Genomic DNA, 24,144 nt, shown 5'->3' on the forward strand with positions numbered 1-24,144 from the left:
CTTTAGAAATACAGGACATCATTCTCACAGATCATAGTGCTTTTATGAATGTGGCTTTACTGCATTAAAATAATGTATATGTTAGTTATGGACCATTCATGTATTTACACAATTGAATCTCAAGTGGACACTATACTTCTCATTTTCTTCCTCTTAATAGCTGAAATAAGCAATGTTGGTGAAAGTTAAAATAAGTTTGATGACTTTTTGATCCCTCCTAACTTTACTACAATTTCACATGCAATGTGGCTCCAGTTTGCTTTGTAAGTATATCATGCACCTGTAAATACATTTATCAAAACATTTTATCCAGCATGTCCTTTTATTTAGCTGCTATTAATCACATAATCTTCCCCATTTTGAAATCTAAAAACCCCAAGTCCACATAGCTAAAAATTAGTAAAGGATCCCCCAGGTTTTTTGTCATATATTTTCTCATAAATTCATCTTTCCTATGGAAATCTGCAGTAAAAATATAAACAAAGTGATATCATATACATGTGTACTTATGTACACACATAAACATTTAAAAGGTATTTTTTCAAATGTGAACCCAGCTTAACTATCACAAAGTTTGGTGGCTCACACCCGATCCTAGCTACTTGGGAGGCAGAGATTAGGAGGATCATGGTTGGAGGCCAGCTCAGGCAAAAAGACCTCCATTTCAATTAGTAAATAGGGCACGATGATTCATGCCTGCAATCCCTGCTGTTCAGGAGGCCATCTGAGAATTGACATCTGAGGCTGGCCCTGAGAAAAAACATGAGATATCACCTCAAAAATAACTAAAGCTAGAAAGAGTTGGGGATGTGCCTTAAGTTATATAGCACCTGCCTAGAAACCATGAGGCCCTGAGTTCAAATCCCAATATTGCCCCCAAAATTGATGAACATTAAGTAGAAGGAGTTTTAGCTATATAGATATATATATATTTAAGCATACCAATTACAAATATGTTTGTGTACAAAAAAAATTAAAGGTTACTTTCAACATTCAATCATCAAGATGTAAAAGGTTTTAAGTATGGCATTAAATTTCAAAAATTTCAACTACCCTTCAAAAAAATATATATATAATATATATATAATATATATAATGGGCCCAAATCTAACCATTATGACAACATTGAGAAAAAAGAATTTCTTACAACTTTCCTTAACACATATGATTTTACAGAGAGGAAACTCCTTTTAGCTGAAATCTTAACAAAATGTATTTGTGTCAGGAATAAATGTATCACCCATATGTAATTTTGAGCTACCTATTTCCTGGCAGTATTCAGCCAATTCACTTGTTTTCTTGCTTGCACTCATGTCTTTATCTGTTCAACAGAAACAATCTAAACCATGTCCTGGAGCACTTTTAAAATTTTTGCAAACAGTTAGTTTCTCTTCTACTGTAAAGAGGTTTCCTGTACTGATAATATAAATCATAATACACCTAACATAAGAACACCATAATAATTTAATATGTAAATAAATTTTAAATGATTATTGACATAAAAGGTCTGTAATTTCATTGGATACAGTGGTTCATGTCTATAATCCCAGCTACTCAGGAGATGTAGGTAAGAGGGTTATCATCTGTGCTTGTCCTAGCAAAAGCATGAAACACACTCTGAAAAAAGAACTAAAAGCAAAAGGCCTGGGGTGTGGCTCAAGTGGTAGAGCACCTGTGTAGCCAGTGTGGAGCCCTGAGCTCCACCTCCACTACTGCAAAGAAAGAAAAAAAATGATCAATGTCCCCATCATATTCCTGATTACCTGCAAAAATTATTAGTATAGCAGACAATTAACACCTTTATAGGTTACCATCTACAAGTTTAGTATTCAATCAATTTGGGGAAAAAGTTTCCTTGGACAAATAATTTGAGAAAAACTATGTTAAGCAAAGTTAAATGTGTTTCTTTGATATATTTCAAAGATTGTGAAATACAGGATGTACAGAGGATCCATGACATTTCCATCTTGAGGCACTTAATTATTTTTCTTTTTATTTTTTTGGATCATCAACTTACTAGTATTCTATGAGAATATTCTAGTTAAAAACTTTCATTCATCATTTTACCCAACATGATTCAATGGCAAAATATACTAGCAATGTGCTTAGAACGTGTTTTTTGCAACAGGCTTTTAAATCGCTACTGATAAAATTTTAATTCATATGTGATTGGTGTTGGTCCTTGCAAGGAAAGATTACACAGGATCTGATTCTGAAAAGATAATCTTTTTAGGTTAGCAAGGAAACAGCATTTGACTATAAAATCATGCAACTATTTAACAATAAACAACCATTGTATTTGGCTCTTTTACTCACTGAATTAAAAGAAATAAAATGTACTATCTCTGCCCTTGAAATCTGGTTTCTAGCAGTTTGCTTTTATTTATAGCACTAGTGTTCCAGAGATCTCTCCTATTTCATTTTGTGATTACTAACTTTGAACCATTATTTGCAGCACAGAGAAAGACAACCAGTTGAGTAATTGTAGTTTGTGCATCTGGAAGAGCACAGTCAAGCACAATCATGTGTTTGTGTATGCATGGTGCAATACCTGGACATCTATACAGCTTTCTTGCCTGTGCAATATCTCCTTTGCTTAAACGGGTTCGCTGACCAATTGCTGGACGTATTCCATTATCATCACGGTTGGGGAGAATGGTATCCAGAAACATCCCCCTGGGGAAAAAAAAGCACTTAAGTTACGACACCAAATTAAAATGCACATACTCCTACAAATACAAGGTTATCTTTTTCAAACTCAAGCCAAGCAATGGAGAAATATACCAAGAGTGCACATAAACTAGTACAAAAGGCTTTCAATACACTTTCATCAAAGTTGAAAAAAAATCTATGCTTAATGTGTGTGTCTTGCATAAAGTCAATAATGACCTGAGAAGTGTGCATTAGATGCTTCAAAAAATGTGGACTAATTTACAGTCCCCCACAAAGTACACCATGCTTTCTGTTTTGATCATCAGGTAATCCAAAGATTAACAGGTTATAAAACAATTCTTCCTCAGATAGAAAACAAAATAAGACTATAATATATAATTTTGAGATTACTAAAATTATAAGAATCAAAAGTTAAAAAGTTAATTTAGAACTCCCAGTATTATTGCAACACAAATTTATACAGGACAATGTAAATCAAAATGTCTTTATATATTTACATAATTTTGCAATTTCCCATGATAAAATCAATAAGCAAAAAAAAAATACTGTAATCAATGCCTTACTAATGGTAAGCTACAGATACTAAGTTGTTTTGAACTCAAAGGTTGTGGCAAAGACTTGGTATTTTTTTCTAATGTGCATAATTTAAAATTCTGACTGCAGTGCACTAAAGATGCATTCTAATTTTGCAATATATATGCAACATTTATAATGCTCAAGGAAGTATTGAGCTTAAAAGTTAAAATGGACTGAGATATTATTCCAATGAGATTAGAAGTATGGAGTGTGGATATGGGGATTTTCCAAAAAAAAAAAAAAAAGTACAAGGAAGTTTGTAAAAAAAATTCTAAAATAAGAAAACATTTTTTAAAAACTTTAAAATTGAGATGCACAATGAGACATTCTGTTCCAAAATTTATAAATAAATATATTTCATTTATACTGCAGGTTAACAGAACATTTTCAGCTTCCTTATTCCTTAAGCACTGTTCTAAGTCTAAATTTTTGAAGTAAATAAAATAGAGATCTTTCTTTTTCTGATTCTAACAACCTAATGCAGAGAGAAAGACATTAAATAAATGATTTATAACCCTTGTAGTAATAGGTGCTAGGATAAAAAATAAAGTTGAGAGGATGGATACTGATTGTGCAGTGTGAGTTAGCTTTGAGTAGAATGATAAAAAAGAAAACTCATCTGGAATTTGACATTTTAGCAAACATGAAGTGTCAAGGCTATGTGTGTAACTGGGCGTAGAGAGTTCCTAGAGAGAAAGGACAAGACACCACAGCTCGGAGATGAGAGGATCCCAAAAGTGAGACTTCAAGGTAAGTAATCCTTACCTTGAAGATAACTGCTAATCAATAGGAAAATGATAAACATGATGTGGGAGTAATTTATGACAAAGTTCTCTAGTTCTTAGATGAGGTAAAGGGTGTTGATCTTTAGATATAACCTAAAGTACTCAAATGGAGAGCATGGATCTCTCAACAAGATCTATGTATCTACCAAACCTCCTATATGTGTACTGCCTAACATGAGGACAGAGAAGTGGAGACTAATGACGTATGGAAAGTGCCCATTAAAAGTGACAGCCTGCGCGTATGGCTAAAATGCAACTCCAGGTAGGACAGTGTAACTGAAAGAGGGGGTTGAATTACGAGGTAGCACTGAGAAAAACCATTCCTCAACAAGGCTGCATGGATCAATGAATACATCAAGCAGGCAAATCTAAATTAACGAAGTGTTACGATTTCTGCAGCATTTCAGGGCTAACAAAGGATTCACTATTTTCCATTTCTAAAAATACATTTTTAATCTTTGCAAATTTCTACTTTTTCTCCACTTCCAAAAACAATTCAGTTTTATAAGATTGGTGGCATTTTGGAGTGAATACATTCAATCTCACTGATGGATTTGGGGCCATTTTTTATGCTGAAGTAACCTCCCTTCTATTCCAAAATAGGTCAGTCACTTATCCATTTGTTTTTTCTTTGTTTTCAGGAAGTTAACAATTCTCTTCCTCCACTTCCTGGCCATTAAGCGAGGTATGTTCCTACTGGACCTTCTCAGAAAGTACTACCAATTGGCCTGAGACAAATCTTATTGAGGGTCCTCTAATCTCCATTCTTCATTTGCTTTTCCCACATTAAAAGAGCAAATTAGCCATTAAAAAAAAAAAGCTTTGTAAAATATTATAACTCTTTTCAATGAAAAATGGGTTGTCTCCAGTTTGCAAACATCTGTGTTACAAAATATGAGGCATAGATCCAGCACTGTTCTTCCCACAAGTAAATTCTTAAATCTACTGATGGGCTACCTTCATAAAAAGCTGGAACTTTTATAGACTCTGTTCAGAATCTATAAAAGAGTCCAGAACAGAAGAAACTGCAAAACTTCGAATATTTAACATTTACAGAATGGAGGGCAAAAACTCTACCATCCCAACTAATGAGATGTCGAAAACATTTGACAAGGCTCAACAGACTTTCATGATAAACACTCAACAGCTAGGGATAGAAAAAATTACCTCAACATAATAAAGGCCATATGTGAAAAGCCCACAGCTAGCATCACAATGAATGAGCAAAAACAAACCTTTTTCTCTAAGACCAAGAACAAAGAAAGGATACCTAGTCTTACCACTTCTATTCAACAACTTAACATAACCAGAAGTTCTAGGCAGAGCAATTAGAAAAAAAAAAAAAAAAAAGATATAGAAAGAGACAGAAACAGAGACAGGAAAAACTAATAAAATGTATTCAAATTGGGAAGGAAGAAGAGAAATATTTCTGTTCCCAGATGCCATGGTCTTTTCATAGAAAACCCTGCATATTACACAAAAACCATGAGAACTAATAAAGGAATTCAGCAATGTGGACTATAACATCAACAGAAAAAATTTGATTGCATTTCTATGCACTAACAAAGAACACTCCAGAAAGGAAACTAAGCAAAATTCCACTTACAATAATGTAAAAAAGAACAAAAAAGGAAATCTAACCAAAGAGGTAAAAAACTTGCACAGTGAAAACTAAAAACATCTTTGAAGGAAATTTAAAAAGAGGCAAATTAGTGGGAAGATTCTGTGTTCATTAACTTAAAGACTTCATATTGTTAAGATGTCAATATTACTCTAAGCAATATATAGATTCAGTGCAACCTCTATCAAAATTCCAATGACACTTTATGCAAAAAAAAATGCACACAAATCATCTATAATCTCAAAGAATACCAAACAGATGAAACAATTTTGAAAACAAAGAACAGAGTTAAAGAACTCACACTCCAAATGTGGAGGAGTGATTTCAAAAAATATTTACAAAGTTATGGTAATCACAACAGTGTGGAAATGGTATTAACACAGACCTATAGGCCGATGAAACAAAACAGACACAACAGAAATAAACCTCACTTATACGGACAAGTTATCTGTAACAAAGGTGCCAAGACCACTCAGTGAGGAAAGGACGACAGTCTTTTCATGAAAAGGTGCCAGGAAAACTGGATAATTCCATGCAAAAGAATAAATTTGGATGTTTACCTTTTTTTAACTGGAAAAAGTCAACTTTTAATTGTAACTGATCAAACTCCATCTAATAATATCTCTGAACAACTGAACAATGAAACATGATAAATTCTCCAATTGAAGAAACCATGTTCTTCTGCCCTCACTGTCCCTGAGGGTTAGGCCAAAAATGACCGGTTCCAGGCCTGTTCCCAAGGCCAGCTTTGTGCCTCTTGCAAATTTCTCACCCCAAGGGGAGGGCTGGGGATGATTAGGGGAGGGACCTGTCCTTTCCTCCCATCATCATCTTGTTGGGAGGTCTTAGAAAGTCAAAGGTCAGTGAGCCTCTCCCACCACACTCTGTCCTAAGGGCAAATGGAGACTATCTGGGAAGCCCTGGCACCTTCCTGGCCTTTCAGACAATGCTCCACACCAGTCCACTTGCCTGGTTTGTTACTGGTGCCTAGTGTGAGGAGTAAATTAAGTGCATGCTGGAGAACAGGACTCAAATGACCCACTGTCACCACAACACAAGTAACAGCAAAGAGACAATAAAACAGCCCTAGTAAAGAACGCAGGCACCCTCAGAAGGTGGACTCAAACTCCATCTGGCTGCTAGGGGCAGGATTTCAGCTGTAGTTGGTGGACTGTTGGGTGATCTGGCTGCCCTTCTAGGGCAGTGGTGCCAAGTACCCAACCATGAATGACACGGACGTCATATGGGTGGACAACATGCCTTTGATGTCTGTGGGCAAGGCATATAACCAGAATGGATGTGTATCCTTATGCCATTTAAAAAATAAACTCAAAATGGAATAAAGATGCAAACAAGACACACAACTATAAAACTCCTAGAAGAAAAGATAGTGGGAAAGCTTCATGACGTTGGATATGGCCATATTTCTTGGATATGATATAAAAAGCACAGGCAACGAAACTAAAAGTAGACAAACAGAACCACATCAAACTTAAAACTTTTTGTGAACCAAATGACATAAGTAACAGAATGAAAAGGCAATCGATAGAATGGGAGTCAACATTTGCAAATCATTTATCAGATAAATGGCTATAATATATAGGAGCTCCTATAATTCAACATCAAAAACTTGATTTAAAAATAAGCAAAGAATTTGAATACAAACTTCTCCAAAGATGATATAAATGAATGGCTACTATGAATATGCAAAGATATTCAACTGACCACTAAAAGGTGCTATCATCAGAAAAATGTAAATCAAAACCAAAATGAGATATCACCTTACAAAAAAAAAGCTACTAGAAACACAACAGAAACTAGCAGGTATTGGTGAGGATATGAAAAGGGGGAACTCTTGTGCTCTGTAAAATGGTGCAACCACTATGAAAGAGAGAACCGAAGTTCTTCAAAAATCAAAAAGTAGAAGCAGCATATGATCCAGCAATCCCATTTCTGGGAAGATACCCAAAATAGTTAAAAGTAAGATCTCTGGGAGACATCTGCACACCCGTCACAGTAGCGCTATTCATGAAAACAAAGCAGAAGGAAACTAAGTGTCCACACAACCAAATGTCCATTGACAGATGATGGGACAAACAAGACTGATATGTATGCCTGTGCATTATATAAACAATATACTATCTATACAATATATGTACTGTTATGCAATGAAATACCAATTTCATGGAAAGAAGTCTTCTCATATTCTACAACATGGATAAATCTTGAGTAAATAATACTAAGTGAAACAAGCTAGTTGCAAAAGATAAAAAGCTGGATGATTTCAATTCTAGAAAATATCTAAACTAGATATTGTCAAATTATACAAACTGAAAGTAGAATGCTGGTTCCCAGGTGATGGAAGGGAGGAAAACAATTGTTTAATGGGCAAAAAGTTTCAATTTTGGAAGATGAAAAAGTTCTGGAGATCTGTTTCAGAGCACTGTGAATATACTTAACACTGTTAAATTGTGTGTTTTTAAAATGGTTTAAATAGTAAACTTTTATTATATAGCTTTTACATAATTAAAAAAAGAAACTTCAAATACTTTTGGGGGGCATAGCTGAGAACTATGACAAATAACTTGTTTCCCATAATAAGTCATTTAAATATGTTAACAAACATCCTCTGTAGAGACTCAAAATAAAATTATGTCATTTGCAACAAGCAGACTATTATCCTTCTGACAGGTAGATATAGACCTTTGCAATATGGGACTATAAATTTATTTATGATAAATGGATAGATGGTTTTGAAGCAATAAGAAGAGCACTTCTTAGGATGAATGGCACACAACACACAGGCAGTGAGTGGGGAGATGGACTTCAGGGAGCAAGAGCAGAGTGGTTTATGGAAAGATAAAATGTGATGTAAACTAGTGCAGACTAAGGGGAAATGGATATTTCAAACTTGGATAAAGATTCATTATTTTTTCAACACTCTTCAAAACCTCCTGTATTTCAATGAACCAAACCTCAGGGTAATTTTAATTAATTCAGTTCAGCAGCATAAGAAAGGTGTCTTGGCTGAACTGGAACCAAATATCTATTTCTTACATGTTTCTATGGAAAACTTAATTCCAAGCATTGACCTAAAGCTAAACATTTTATAGCACTTTAGGATTAAATTCTGCCCACATTTCTGAGTCTATTCCTATCAAAACTTAGATTCAAATTCCAGGAACAGCAAGTGTATGGACAATTACTGAATATGAATAAACATATATTTAGAAGAGGGGGACCTTTTAAATACAATTGAATTAAGGTTTGAGTTTTTTACATGGTAATTTATAATGTGCCTGCGTATTAAAGGTCATTAGCACATCCTTTGTACTTTGTACTAAGAATGGATGAGTTCAGCACTTCAACCATTAAAAATTCCTCACCAGGAGCCATTTGCTGGATGGCATTCTCCTTAGAATGATGCAGATCAAAACCCAAATTTGCTATGGCTTTAAGAAGAGCAGCTGATTATTAATGAACTAATCTCAATTTTACTAGTTGCTGAACTGTAGTTCTAAGGTACATGGAAATAAAAGTTTTCCTAAACTGTTCTTTAGGAATTCATCTGGTAATAATAATTTTTAAGAATAAGAGGAATAAAAAATGAAAATGCACAGTATAAAACACAACTTACATAGAAAGTATGACATCACCACTCCACAACTGAGTAACCTATGAATGCCTAATTTTCATTAAGTAATGTTTTGCCATCTAACACATTGATTAATTAGCTAATTATTTTGTATGAACTTCTTTCTTTATAATTAAGAAATATAATTTTTTAAAAAAATTCATACCATTTTAATGATCACTTAAATTTATGTTTAGTAGAAATCATAAGAAATATGTTTAAAAATGTCTTTTAGGATGAGATATTGCTTAATATTAGAGCATTTGCCTAGCACAGAGAAGGCCAAGGGTTTAATCCCCACCATCACAGAGAAAGAAGCTTAAAATGCCTTTTAAATAATGTCTGCTGTTGACTACATATGTTAATCTATTTCCTACGTCATTTCTACCATGAAAAAGAGCAATATTTGAAGGTGGTTCTAGTTTAAATGCAAAATATAGCTTTTTAAGGAGCCACACGGAAGAAAGGAATTAAAAGTCAAAAAGTATAACCTGAGACTCCAACCTTGAGAAGGTGTTCCTGGCATAATGCATGATGCTGTCAAAGTCATATCTTTCCCCAAGTGAGTTCACTTCTCCAGGCTCCATCTTCAGGAAATTGTACTCTTGACCTAAGAATCAGGGACAAACAAAATCACAGAAGCCTTTTTAACTAAAAGAAAAGAAAACAGAAGACCCCTTCCTACACCTGCATCTGCTTTTTACTAAATACTGATACTCTTGCTGGTTGTAGTTTTTGCATGTGCACAAAACATAGCTTTATTCTAGCATTGAATTGAAAGAGCAATGTTTGATTGGATAATGAATTAATTTCTGCATAACAAAAGCATACTTTTGGTTTGTTTCCTATGTACACTCTTTTAACATCTCATATTAGTTTTTTTTAATCCCATTATGTTTTGGGATACTATAGAAATAATTATAAAAAATTATGTTTTAGCTACATGGCTTGAACCTAAAGATAAAACAACAGTAACTTTCAACAAAAACTGATGCAAGTGTTCCTTGGATGAAAAGGAAACTCTACTTTGAGAGCTTTTTGACTCAGAAAAACAGCTTCAGACCTTAATTTTTGTTTGTTTGTTTCACATCTGTTATTTTATCTTCTGGCCATCTTCACTTTTCACAGATTTTTCAACTCCCTATTTGTACCTTATGGTAATATTATTTCTTGAAATTTAAAAAAAAAAAAAACCACAGAGTTAAACATGTAGTCTATGCCAATGGCTGCAGAGCCAAAGAATTTCTTTCAGTAAGACTTAGATTTCCATTTCACAATTTAAGCAGCTAGAGATGTTATGAGTCATATCATTTATGTAACTAAAAGGTTTTGAAACATCAAAATATAAAAATGAGCTACTAGATTTCCACATTCACATTTAGAGCTCAAAACACAATTATTACATCACTCATACAACTAAGTTTTTATTCCAACTTCCATATTGCTATTAAATCCAAAAATAACACATTAATAAAAAGTTTACCAAAAGGCAATAAAGACTTGGAGTGATGCACAAAATCTAATGTCTCCCCTACATGTACTAATGAAACCTAGCAAGCACTCATTTGAGCAATGAAAGCAGGGAGTCACCTGGAATCACAAAGCCCAAGTCCAAGACTAAAGTGTTTCAGTCTATCTTTGAGTGAGTTCACACAATAAATAATTTTTAAATTAAATAATTTTAAATCAGTTAACCAGCCTTTGTAGTGAGATACGTGATCTGCAAATCTCTGACATATCAAGCTTACAACCATTCTCAAAAAACACCCTGTATTCTCTTCACCAGAAGCAACAGTTAAAACTCCATAAGGGATTTTCAGCCTATTGTAGTCTCTCTCCTAAGAGAGGATTTTCAAAAAGCCACCAACCAGATTTTGTAGCTACTAACCCCAAAAAACTGCATTTTAGAGCACACTGTGTGAACAGCTTCTCTGATTAAGGCAAATGCTATATAAATTTTTCTGAAAGTGGAGCATAAATAACTTCAGTAATACATTTCAGTGCATAGGGAAGAGCACTAGAGATAGAGCATACCAAGGTTAAAAAAAATAGCAAGATTCCTTTTTAGAGGCATATTTTAAAATAGATTATAGTATGATCCTCATACCAAAATTTGCATATAAATTTGAAGCCAAGGTTTGTGCTTATTAGACATTACTGTTGAGTAACACCTGATCTTAAGTTTATGAGTTAGGGCTACTCATAAATTTGTGGATGATTAATCTCCAACATGAATACTCTCAGACTGGAACAGCTCCGTTACAGTAGTTCCAATCCTCAGAAAATCTTCTACAATGTTTTTCTTTTCTTTCAAAATTGGCCTACATGTTTAGTCAAAAAAATTACTAAGAGCCATAGTTTACCTAGTATTGTGATAGGTATCATTTGTGTATTTATATGAATTATACATTTCTTCCATGTTTTATGTACACATTTATATTGAATCAGAAGCCTCCTTAAGAGTAAGAACATTTTTGAACGTTACATCCTTTGTTCTACATAACAAAATGTATGGTAAACAGAAGAAACTAACTGTGTTTAACAGCAGAGTTCTTCCCATTTGCTTGGTAGCTAAAACAACTCTCAGAAGTATTATTTCTTCTTTATTTTACCCCTAATGTCAAGCACAAGGTGAAGCTTGGTAGTTGGCTTAGGAATTAAAGTCTTCAATTTTGGGAAGTACGAATTTTCTTTATTTCTCTTTGCTGTCCAATTCTACAGTTGACTTCATCATTCTTTTTTTGTTTTAGCCCAGGCTGGCCCTGAACTCATGATCCTCATGCCTCAGCATCCTGAGTCCTAGGATTACAGGCACGAACCACCTCATCTGGTTGACGTCACCATTTGAAGTGATTTATTCCCTTCGCTTCTGGGACATCACATTCCACTCATTTTTCTCTTACCTCCCAGATAATCTCTCAGTCTTTTGGGGGCCACTCCACCAAATGTCGCTCAAATATTTTTGCTCTCCATTTTTTATCCTCAACTTTTTTTTCTTCTCCATCAGCTTTTCCCTAGATAGTTGACTCTACTAACAATTTTTATCATAAGATATATCCTAAAGTCTAGACTTATCTTTTCTTCACTACTAAAGAAGGATTACCAAAGTCTTTTCAAATTCAGGGGTATATTAAATGAAAACAGGTTTTTCTTTGGTCTTTCTCAAAAGCATGCTGCTTTATCAATGTTTGTTGTTTCATTTGGTGGTATCAATATTTATCTTATAGAAGATTTCTCCTCATGCTCCTCTTAAAATCTTTTTGAGACTATTTGTATAGTTCAGAACCTAGTCATCTTTCATAAACTACTTAGGTAGCCTTCTCATAGATGTTCCAAACTTCAGTTTATCTTTTTCACCCTCAGCTAAGGATCCCTACAGCTGACAGAGTTATTTTTTTCATCTGAATTTGCCTTGTTGCTAATCCCTCAATTATTACTAAGTAGCTAGAGGATAAAACCTAGTCTACTAGATTCATACAAAAGATTCTGATTATAACCTAATTTCCCCAGGTGATCACCAACTAATCACTCATAATTTACTATGCAGCCAAAGTGGGTAGGTGAAAATGATTGTGATGTGCATTCACTTAGGAGTTTCACCACTATTCTGTCCACCTAAAGCATTTCTACTTTTCTTTTAAAGATTTTTTAATTATAATTTTTGTGCCACCTCTTTGGATTTGCCAAGACATATTTCTCACACCAACTAGGACTCTACAGTTCTTTGGACATTTGAGTATTGCTCCTTTTCTCTCTCACTTGTGTATATGCATGTACCTCCACTAAGCCTTGTATTTTTCAGGACAGTATCTCTAACACCAAATAGTGCCTCAATAAATAATTGGATCCAAATACATGAGAGCAAATAAAGAGATGAAGGTTGTTAAATTTCAGAAACTTCTAAGTAATCTCACATTGTAATTTAATTATCCGTGAATAAGAACGTCATTACTTTGCCTATGCGTAAAATATATACTACCTCACAAGAAAATTCCAGACAATAGAATTCTCTTTGGCAACTGACATGTACTGATCTTTACAAATGTGGAAGTTAAACAAATAAAAAAATTATAATGAGACTATTATCACACTCAAACTGCCCAAGAAAATTAGATTTTAATTTTAAATTCCATTTCAAATGCTGAAAACATTCTTAAGGGTATGTCCTTAGTTTAGTCAAATTTCAGAGGAAAATCTCAAAGAAACTATTGAGACTCCCTGGGAATGACTCATTTCACTGGAATTTTCTCCAGAAATTATACCTGGTATAACATAGACTCTTGTGGCTGTAGTTCATGTCATGGCAAAACCCCAGCTTTTTTAAAGTCTGTATAGCACAAATTATAGAACTAAATACAAAAAATGCTTAAAAAAGAAAATCAACTGATAGTATTATCTCATAGTTCAATTGCTCATACCCATTCTTGGAAATAACAGATGTTTAGAAATAATCACTAGGTGTTCAGAGATTAAGCAATCCTAGAAAATGCATGAGGATCATACAATCTCTAGGAAAAAATTAAAAATATAAAACCATCAGGGGTAATTTCTAATTAAGTGAAGTTTTGACTGTAGCACATCAGAATTGTGTACATTATTTACAAAAACATAAGTTTACATGTCCTGAAGACTCTCACCTGGTTGGATGTTCTCTCTTATGATGGTTACGTGGTTGTCCCTATCTGGTCGTGTGTGCTCATGCCAAAAACCTATCACATGGCCCAGCTCATGAACAACAATTCCAAACTTATCACAGTTCTTTCCAATAGAGATTGCTTGAGGTCCATTGCCCCTCCGACCTACATAGGAACAGCACCTGTAATAAAGGAGAAAGAGGAGATGGTGGTGCAAAGGAAACTGCGGGATACACTACAATATTCTGGTCTTTTGTAAACCATGGTAATAAACTTGTGAAGTCCAACACATTCAGAGGCAGAACAGCAAAACTGTCTTCCTTCTAGAGTCCTTTTCAATTTATGTATAGTAAATGTACAAGGCACCAAATAATTCATCTTGAATGGAAATTGTACTACACATGGTACTATAAAAGACCTTTCCTGATTTATTAAATTAAAAGAAAAGTGCCCAAAATGAATTGCTCAAATTATTAAAGAGAAGTTCACCATTTAAATTTCCAGGGTAAGTACATTTGACAGCCCTGCTCGATATTCCACAAGTATAAGTCATTGTGTCACCCCCGACTCCCCCCCACACACACATCCTTTTTTTCCAAATTGTTTTACAGGCTTTAAATGTCTATGTATTTAAACCCATGCTATGCCAATTAGATGTACTAATTCATATTCATTAATTATAAAGGTTTTAAAGCAGCTAATTAGCTTAATAAATCAGTAACAGCAAAAAGAGTGAGGTAAATGGTGGGGGAATTGTGGAAATCAGTGAATTATATTTTTTGCCCTCTGATAATTTTTAATAACATTTTAATTTACATGTAGACACTTGTTACTTAAAAGTTATTTACCATATATGCTCAACAAGTCTTAGATACAGAAAAATTGAAGTTTTTCAAGTTTTGAAGATTTAAACAGACATCTTTGCTACCTTTTAAAGCAATAGTAATGAAACTGAAATATCTGATGATTATATAGCAATGTAATTGCCCATATTGAGTCATTCTTGCTGGTTATATTCAGAAAACACTACTTTGCAAAAGGAACTCTGGGAGACAGTAAAGCAATGTGGTCAATTTATTTAATCCTGAAACACCCTTTTTAGCACAATTTTACCCATAGTGATTTCCTATAATAAGACAGAGTTTCCTAATGGAAAGGAAAAACAGATTTCACACTGCCTTATTCATAGAGCTATTATTTTATGATGATTCTATGTAAAAATAAAAGAAAAACAGTGCTTTGATCCCTGACTAACTTAAGATCTTAGTAACAGAAAAATTCTAGCTGTTCAGACTAACTCAATAACTAAATATATGCTTAAATAAATATTAGTCATGGAATGACAGGGTAACATGCAATTTAGAAAAACATGATTTAATCGTATGCAAACATTATCTTAGTTTCTAATTCAATCCAGGTTTGAAGCCACTTTTTTTCTATACGGATCTTGAATTTTAGTTTCTAATTTGCATGTCACTTTTACAGCCTGACCATTAGGTCTATATGCTCTCTCAGGAAAAACTTTCATCATCTATAAATCTCACCTCTTCTTAAGTCAAAGAGAGTCATCCAAATCTGCTTTCCCCACTTTTGTCTTCAGTTAGCTGACCAAAAAACATTTGAAACTTTCCTTTAAGTTAATTCATCGTTTCAAACATAAAATGAGGATTGTTCCTGCCTTTTTGATCTGTGTGTTTTAAGTACTTTCAATTATTTAGTTTAATCACTGTATGATTTTTCATTAAAATCACTCAATTCTTCATCTACTTAGTTTCTATAAAAACTCCTTAAAAGAAGCCACTAAAATTTAAGTGTCCTTAGTAGACCATAGGATACACCAGGGAGTTTCATTTCTTTTGTCCACTGATATATCACTGATGTCTAAAGCAGTGCCTTACATATAGCAGTCAGTATTTGGTGAATAGCAAGCTCAAATATCCACTCATCCTTACTAACATCTCCATTTGGATGAAGAATAACTTATGTCAATTTATTATGTCCCCAGTTTTCTACTTAAAATAAACATCCTTCCACCTACTGACTTGCTCATCCCAATTAATCACAGTTAAAGGCAACTCCAACCTTCCAGTTTCACAGGTTCAGTAACACCAATATTCCTGAAGCCTCTCACTATAGTCAATCCTGGTGGCTACACACCTTCATTCTATAACCAGAATCATCCAATTCTCTTGTTCTCCACTGCTGGCAGCCTATTCTGAGCCTTCATTTCTCACATAGATTGTTGGGATCATCAACTAACTGGTCTTTCTGTTCTTTCCTCCCTATAGCAATGTTTTCTTAGTACCAAGACAATTTTTAAATGTCAAGTCAAATTATGCCATTCTCCAATTGCTCTGTGGGTAAATTGTGTCAATGCCCAAAAATATCCATTACCCCTCGCTAAAGATGATTATACCTCCTTACTCCACTAATGCTGGGCTTACTCATATGGCTTACTCTGGACAATGTCACAGAAGCCCAAACTGTTTGTGTGATTTTTGGAGAGAATCTTTAAGAGCGAACAACACATGGTTGGTCATATCGTTGCTATTCCGTCTTCCCCAGGATGAGCTGCCTTCAGGGGAAGCTTCTCCATTAGACTGCACATAGGAATGAAGACTGGAACAGTGGTGCTAAGCAGTGACGCATGGGTGAGTAGGAAATGTTTATCACTCTAAGCCATTGAAATTGAGGAAGCATTTGTTATCACGGCATTAATTCACTAAGCGGACTGGAACAAGCTCTTTAAAGTCCTTTAAAAAGAACACAAGACCCTAACTTATCTTCACATACAAATGCATTGCAACACAGACCTCCACTTTGGACTGTCCCTGTCTCCAATCCAGCCAGGTTTGTCTCCTTGCTGTCCCTTGAACTTGTGGTGAGCTTTTGCCTAACTGTCTATTCTCTCTGTAGGAACTCTGCTCTCCCAGATATCCATGGGGATCTTTGCTTTATTATTTTCAAATCATTGCATAAATCCTACCTATGCTGCACTTACTTTGTTTTCCTTTTCTCTTAGAATCTATGGCAAATGATACTTTTATTTTTTACTAAACTTTGGTTTTTTTCTGCCTCTACCCGAGAATGTAAGCACTTTAAGGCACAGGAATTGCTTCCCTGTTGAATGCTGCACTCTAAAATACATATGGCAGAACTCTAATACATATTTTGTGAAAGGTTAGATTTCAGAAGGGCAGAAAAGAGAGAAACAACTCCAGTGGTAAGCAAGAGGCCTCCAAAGCAAAGACAATGGCACACAGAGCAAGTGTCAAATATTCTCTTTCAATGATTCTTTCTTCAGCCCGGCCTTCCAGCTTTTCATTATGAGATTCTAAAAATTCTCTAATAACCTTACAATAAATTTTTTTCCTGCCTAAACAGTGTATCACTTTTGTTTGCAAGCAAGATTCTTTATTAGCACACACCCTATCTAACTACAACCTTAGTTGACAGAAAATTCCTTGTGTTCGATTTTATATTCCCAAAACTTAATATATAAGTGGTACAAATGGAATTCAGTAAGTAGAGGATGAAGAAATTACTTATTTTAATCTGAATAACCAAACAGAACAAAATTAAATTTGAGACACAAAATTTAGAAAACAATCAAGTAAGTAAGTTTTTGTTAGGTGAGTTGGTTTTTAGCAATATTTACAGGTTAGTAGGTACAAAAAAGGAATTCATCAATAACCAATTTAATAGAATAAATGAACTAGTGAACAATAAAGGATATTTCTCTATATAAGATTACATAATAGACTAAGGTTGTAAATTCTGTGACAAATCTCTCAAAAAGACCAATCAAATAACTTCTGTTATAAAATGATCTCACATTTTGCTGATAAAAATCAATCTCCATGCAATAAATAAACTTCACTGATAATAACAATGTTCACTGAAAAATATGCCTCAGTTAAAACTTTTTACCAATTGCCAATATGTAGAGATGCTACAGCATATGTCCAACTAAAGATGTAGCAAAGATATCATACACCTACAAACATGTATGTGCTTTTATATACAAACATATATACAAATAAACATACACACAGTTATAAAAACAACCTGAAACTATCAAGTTCCCCTAATGCTAAGTGGTAGAAATTTCTGACAGCTACTTTTTTGCTTATTCTATTTTATCATTTTCCCCCAACCAAGGGTCTGGCATGGAAAAGAAACCAATGACTATTAATTGAATAGAGGCTGACTGTAGCAGAATAAGGTGAAACATATAATACTCTAAAATGTGTTTCACCTAGTAAAATTAGAAATGCAGTTGATGAATGTTGCCATCCACATCCAAGGGCATCACATTCTAGGTGTTCCACACCCAATGGGAAGGACATTACATTTTGTCAAATGATATACATTGAATGCTGCAGCTCTTACAAGATAAATGACCTGATTCTGAAGTTCAGTAGATGTGGTAAAAGTTGACTTGACATAGATTTTACTCTCATTGGACTTAAGTATTTTCTTCAACACTAGCTCCCAATTCCTTTAATAGTTTAAATGAATTCTTATGAGATATAAGCACAGTCTTACTATAGCAAAAAATGATAAAATGACTATTTTATGAAACTGTGGTCAATAATGATAATTCCAAATAAAATTTAGAAGTCAAAAAGGATTAGAATGGTTAGCTCACTAATGATCAATTCCTATGCACGGTATCACCCTTTCTATTACTGAAAACATAATACAAGACATATTTCAAACTGTAAAATGCATACTGAAACAAATTGCTCAAATGTAATATTACTGTTATAACAGTTAAAATATATGGATTGGTACTCAAAAGTCTGATTTCAAGAGAGCAACTACAGATTTAAGTATCTTTGGGCAAGCTATAACTTCAATGTTTACATCTCAAAAATTATTGAAGTACATGTTTTTAAATATCCTTTTAAATTCTTACATTCTTTTGTAAAAGATAAATTCTTACATTATTTTATTGTGTGAGGGAATGATAAATAACATGCACAGGTAATGCTTAAATTGTCGATGCGTGTATGATCACCTACATGTGACAACTTCGTGTAGGTGTCACAAAGGACACAGAGGTATGTTACCTGTCCTAATCATGCATAAACACAGATGATAGAGCAAGCTGTGGTAATGTAGTTCTGATAGTTGATGAAGCAAAACTCCACTGTGGGAAGCTCAGACATGAGTGAGAATGAAAGATGGGAAAGATTCTAACAACAAAAATATCACAAGCAAAAAACCCATGATGACATAGCAGTGAAAGAGGAAAGTAGTTTGCCAGAATAAAACAAGTGAAATGGGAAATTATGAAAGCAAAATAAAATAAAATAATAAAATAAACATAAATTTATTGCAACCAAAAATTGCACAATAAAATAATAAGTGATATCGATGTTGAATATGTTTGTTTTACAAAATCTCAAGATGGGAAGGGGGAAAGATATATTGATCTAAGTACATTATCTATTTAGAAATCAGTAAACTGAGCTATATCTACTCCAATTAGATATTCAGAAGAAAGGAAGGAGAGTCAAGATTTGGACTTTTAAAATATTAAACAGATGTAAAGAACTAAGAAGCATTTCAAATGTAAGCAAAACTTATCCAGCCAAAATGGGAGCGATTTAGAAGGAAACTTTGCTTAATTATTAAACATTGCGTAGTAATAATGTATGGTACTATCCAAAAATATCTAGAAAGAAAATGATGTTCTTAATCTCACTCAGAGCCAAAACTGAAATACATTAGTTTTATAAGTTAAATTGTCTTCTAGGAAAATATTGCAAAATAAAGATGATATAATGGCCCCTACTCCAACAGTGAGTGAAATTATGTTTCCCCAAAACTTTACCTGCTATTAGGGTTAAAACTATTTTCTACCAAAGAATTAAGAATTTATTTTGACTTCCCTATATGAACTACACTGTAGGACATTCAAATAGCTATAGCAGATTAAGGAAAAAATTTCTCTTTAGAAGAAGTTCAGCCAATAAATATAAAAGGAATAAAAAGAACCATTAGAAGATACTCAGGAGGCAGAAACAAGAGGATTATGGTTTCAAGGTCAGCCCCTGCAAAAGTCAGTGATACCCTATCTCAAAACAAACCGGGTGTGATATGCATGCCTGTGGTTCCAGCTACTTGGCAGGAGAAGTTATAAGGCTCAGAGTTGGAAAACCACACAGGAAAAAAGATAGCACAAGACCCTATCTGAAAAATGAACTAAATGCAAAAGGAGTGGAAATGTGGCTGAAGTACTAGAGCACTTGGCTAGCAGGTGCAAGGCCCTGAGTTCAAATAGCATATTAGTCTGCAATCCCAGCTACTTGGGAAGTGGAGATTAAGATGATCATGGTTGGAGGCAAGGCAGGGTAAAAAGTTAGTGAGAACCCATCTCAATAAACAAGACCTGCACACCTGTGATCCCAGCTATATGGAAGACTCAAGGCAGAAACACAAGACTCTACCTGAAAAATAACTAAAGTAAAACAAGATCTTGGATGTAGCTCAAGTGGTAGAGCTCCTACATACCAAGTACAAGGCCCTGAATTCAAACCCCAGTACTGAAAATAAAAATTAGAAAATCACTATTTTATAATGATGGTGATTGAAATGGCTGTCACCACAGCAGCCATAAGTGCCAATTTCAGGCACATATGCTGTATGATGTAATGCAATATGAAGTAGACAGTGCAGCCTACCACATCTTCTCAGAAGAAAAAGCTGAATTGAAGTAGATATTTATATAATTCCAATTCATTGGAAATTCAGGAGAGTGAAGTTTGAGAACTTCCACAACACAAAGGTTTTTTTAGTATACAACATTGGTTGGAGTGTGCTATGAACATATCTTGGATGGTTCCGTGGGATTTCTGGAGAGATTTTGGAGGCAGAAGCCACTGAGCATGAAAGTTGTTGCAAGTTCATGACATTCCTTAAATATCATGTCAGGGAATTTGGATTTCATGCCAGAATTTTCCAAAATTTTCCGGGATGTTGATGTGCCTGCCTCATTTTCAAAAGCATAAGTATTTCCTTTTTAAATATAGAAAACAGCTTCAACTAGTTAAATGGTAATAATGTCCATCAATACACTGCTGTGGAAATACCTATTAAAATATAACACTATTGTGTGCAGTGACTCACACCTGAAATCCCAGATACTTGGGAGGCAGAGATCAGGAGGATCATGGTTCAAGGCCAGCCTGGTTAAAAAGGTCATAAGATGCCCCCCAGCTCAACCAATGGCTGAGCACAGTGGCGTGCACCTGTCACCCTAGCTATGGGGGAGACTGATACCAAGAGTATGGTGGTCCATGTGGGCCCAGGCATAAATATGATACCCTATTCCAAAAACTAAAGCAAAAAGAGCTGGGGGCATGGTTCAAGTGGTATAGCATCTGCCTAGCAAGTCTAAGGCCCTTCGCACAGACCCCAAAAATGATTTTCACAATTTGCAAATTTTTTTTTATGCTTGAGAAAGTATTCGTTATCCTGTAAGAAGCAAATCTGAGAAACACCACTGTAGTGTGTAGAAACACAGAAAGATCTCAGAACACATGGCATTTGCTCTGACCAGGATGCTTGGAAGATAATTCCAGTAGCAGCAAATTAGTGACACAAGACAGGAGAACAGATGGGACAGCCCAAGTGCGAGAGACTGAGGATGAGAATGAACTGGGGCACCAATGTCTGATGGAATGGAAAACAAAAGATATGGTAATGTATATAGAACTTTCAAACCTATTAAAACTGGCATAAGAAGGGGACTAAGTAGAAAGAAGAAAAATAGAGAAGATGAACCAATTCAGCTTATAATACATATATACATGGCAATGTCATAATGAAACACCCTGTATAAATATCTTACACAATCAAAAAAAAATTTTTTTTTTTTACAAAAAACAGAGAACAGGAAGACAAAACAGGCCCAGTGTGGGGCACTGATACCAGTGAGAATGGAGAGGATATAAGGAAAGGGGGTTGGAAGGTGAATACAGTGGAAATATTCCGTATACATATATGTAAATGGAAAAATGAGACATGTTGAAACTATTCCAGGAATGGGGGAAGGGGATATAGAGGCAAATAATGGAGGGATGAATTCAACTATGATACATTGTAAGAACTTTTGTTAAGTGTCACAATGTACCCTCAGTACAACAATAAAAATTTCTAAAAATAGAAAAAGAAAAGACACAGTAAATGTCAGTACTAGAAACTTATTGCATAGATTTTACAGGGAGCATAACACAATCATAGGCAAGGACACTGAAGTCTCTAGCTAGGTGAGTGGGATATAAGTACCACCATTGTTACAAGAGAAAGTCACCATGCTGGTAGAGGAACACACTTGCAGCAGACTCACAAAATTCTGTGATCATTGAATACACTTATCTAACATGATATGTAAATATTAAGAAATGAATGCTACCTATGGATTTTTAACGTTTTTCTTCAGAATTTACATAACTTATCCCCTGGTTCTACTTACCCACAGGGCCTGTAGGTGAATACAATGTAACTCTCTTCATCACTTCTTTCAATGAAAGTCACACAAGTGTGCTTTTCCCAGTGTCTCATGGCCTGTTTGAACATGGCTCTCTGGCTGCCTGGAAAAATCACATAACTTTAATAAAACAGTGTCTGCCCTGGGAGAAGTGCTTTGTGCTGATTCCTGCATCCCAAGCCTGGCAGGGCAGTTCAGAATGCCATCCCTATCATCAGTCAAGAAAGACTAGGTTATAGCATGACAAGTGAGTCACTGTTAACAATCAACACTAACTTTATAACCGGAAGGTTAAAGCTTACTAGCTCTACAAATGTGTTGGTACAAGGCTCTGTAAATGACGCATACATTCGTCCCGTCAGTTGAAAAGAGCTCAGCCCCCAGATTTCGTGAGCACATTGGAAACTCAATTTAAAAGCCAGAGCAGTACTTCAGACTTTTAGAACACAAGCTTGAAGATATTTTTTTTTCAAGTTCAAAGACATTCTATTAGCAACCTAGGTTGATGGAGTACTTCTTCAAGTTTAATTGGATACTGTTTTCTATGTACTATTCTATAAAATGCACATTTGATGTGTATGATAGTTTTTACTTCTTCATCAAAGTAGATATGCTGAGAATATCTTACCAGTAAAGTTGCCGCCTATAACATAAGGAATAACACCTCCAGGCCATATTCTCTCAGCTCTCGATGTAGCAGCTCGGGGGACTCGATTTTTCTCATTCTGTCCTGAGAATTTTAGAGGTCCTTTTCCCTTAACAGTGTTGTTTTGCTCCAAGCCTGCAGTGACATTTAAAACATTCTGTGAGACAGAAGCCCTCGGTCAGAAAATCATTTACCTCTTACAGGACAAAAGTTGAAATGTCCTATTTACATATTTGTGTAAATGTGCCTCAAGTCAAAATGCATTAAAGAAAAACTTATATTACATTCTTGAGAAAAACATTAACATATTTAAATGTTTCATGTCAAAATGCTATTTCTTATGCTCTATGAATGAATTTTGGTGAATTTCCATAAAACAGCCTACAGCAAATAGAAATCGGGTAGGCGTGTAAGCAAAGAGAAAAAATGTTTTATGTTTTCTATCTTACTAGCTCACTACCAGTTCACCACAGATAATAACATAGATATTGCTAACAGGATGTAGGGGTGCATTCCTGTAATCCCAGGACACAGGAGGCCAAGGCAGCAGGATGGCAAGTTTTAGCCCAGCCTCCACCACATAGTGAGTTCAAAGCTGACCTCAAAAAAATCCCATAAAATAAAAGATATTCTTTAATAAAGCCCTATGGTATTCAAGACTCATTTTTTATTCTGGCTAAATCCTTAATCCTTTAAATCAAAACTGACATTCTGTAGTACAGCCTAAAATTATGAATATTACATTACATGGACAGTAAAGACAGCTATCGCCTTGGCCACCTATGGTAATGGACTCTCTCTGTTCCAGTTTCCCTGGATTCATCGCCAGGTATCAGCGTGATTCCAAGGTCGGTGTACCACAAGAGCCAGCCAACATAAAATGCTCTCTACGCTGAAGCAGCTTCCAAGTCTAGAGTCTTCTATTTTCTTGGTGGGATTTTATAACATTTTTGCTACTCATTTTGCTTTTCATAAACTTGCATGAATATTCTTCCTTATTCATACATCACTGTTGATACAAATGCCCTCCCACTAGTAAACACCACAACATAACAAATAATGAATGGATACTGCC

General features: G+C 34.7%; 1 protein-coding gene across 4 annotated transcripts in view; it reads right to left on the reverse strand.

Annotated features, from left to right (window-relative positions):
* Positions 1 to 24,144, reverse strand: part of Tll1 (tolloid like 1) — a 213,683-nt gene that overhangs the window by 83,133 nt on the left and 106,406 nt on the right. For all 4 annotated transcript variants that reach the window (XM_074055035.1, XM_074055032.1, XM_074055033.1 and 1 more), the window contains 5 exons: positions 23,052 to 23,204; positions 22,409 to 22,526; positions 13,927 to 14,105; positions 9,794 to 9,899; positions 2,552 to 2,676 (listed from right to left, as the gene is read on the reverse strand). In XM_074055035.1, the coding sequence (XP_073911136.1) occupies positions 2,552 to 2,676; positions 9,794 to 9,899; positions 13,927 to 14,105; positions 22,409 to 22,526; positions 23,052 to 23,204 (681 nt within the window). The remainder of the gene's footprint in view (positions 1 to 2,551; positions 2,677 to 9,793; positions 9,900 to 13,926; positions 14,106 to 22,408; positions 22,527 to 23,051; positions 23,205 to 24,144) is intronic.

The sequence above is a fragment of the Castor canadensis genome, chromosome 14 (genome assembly GCF_047511655.1).
Source record: "Castor canadensis chromosome 14, mCasCan1.hap1v2, whole genome shotgun sequence".
Lineage (NCBI taxonomy): Eukaryota > Metazoa > Chordata > Mammalia > Rodentia > Castoridae > Castor > Castor canadensis.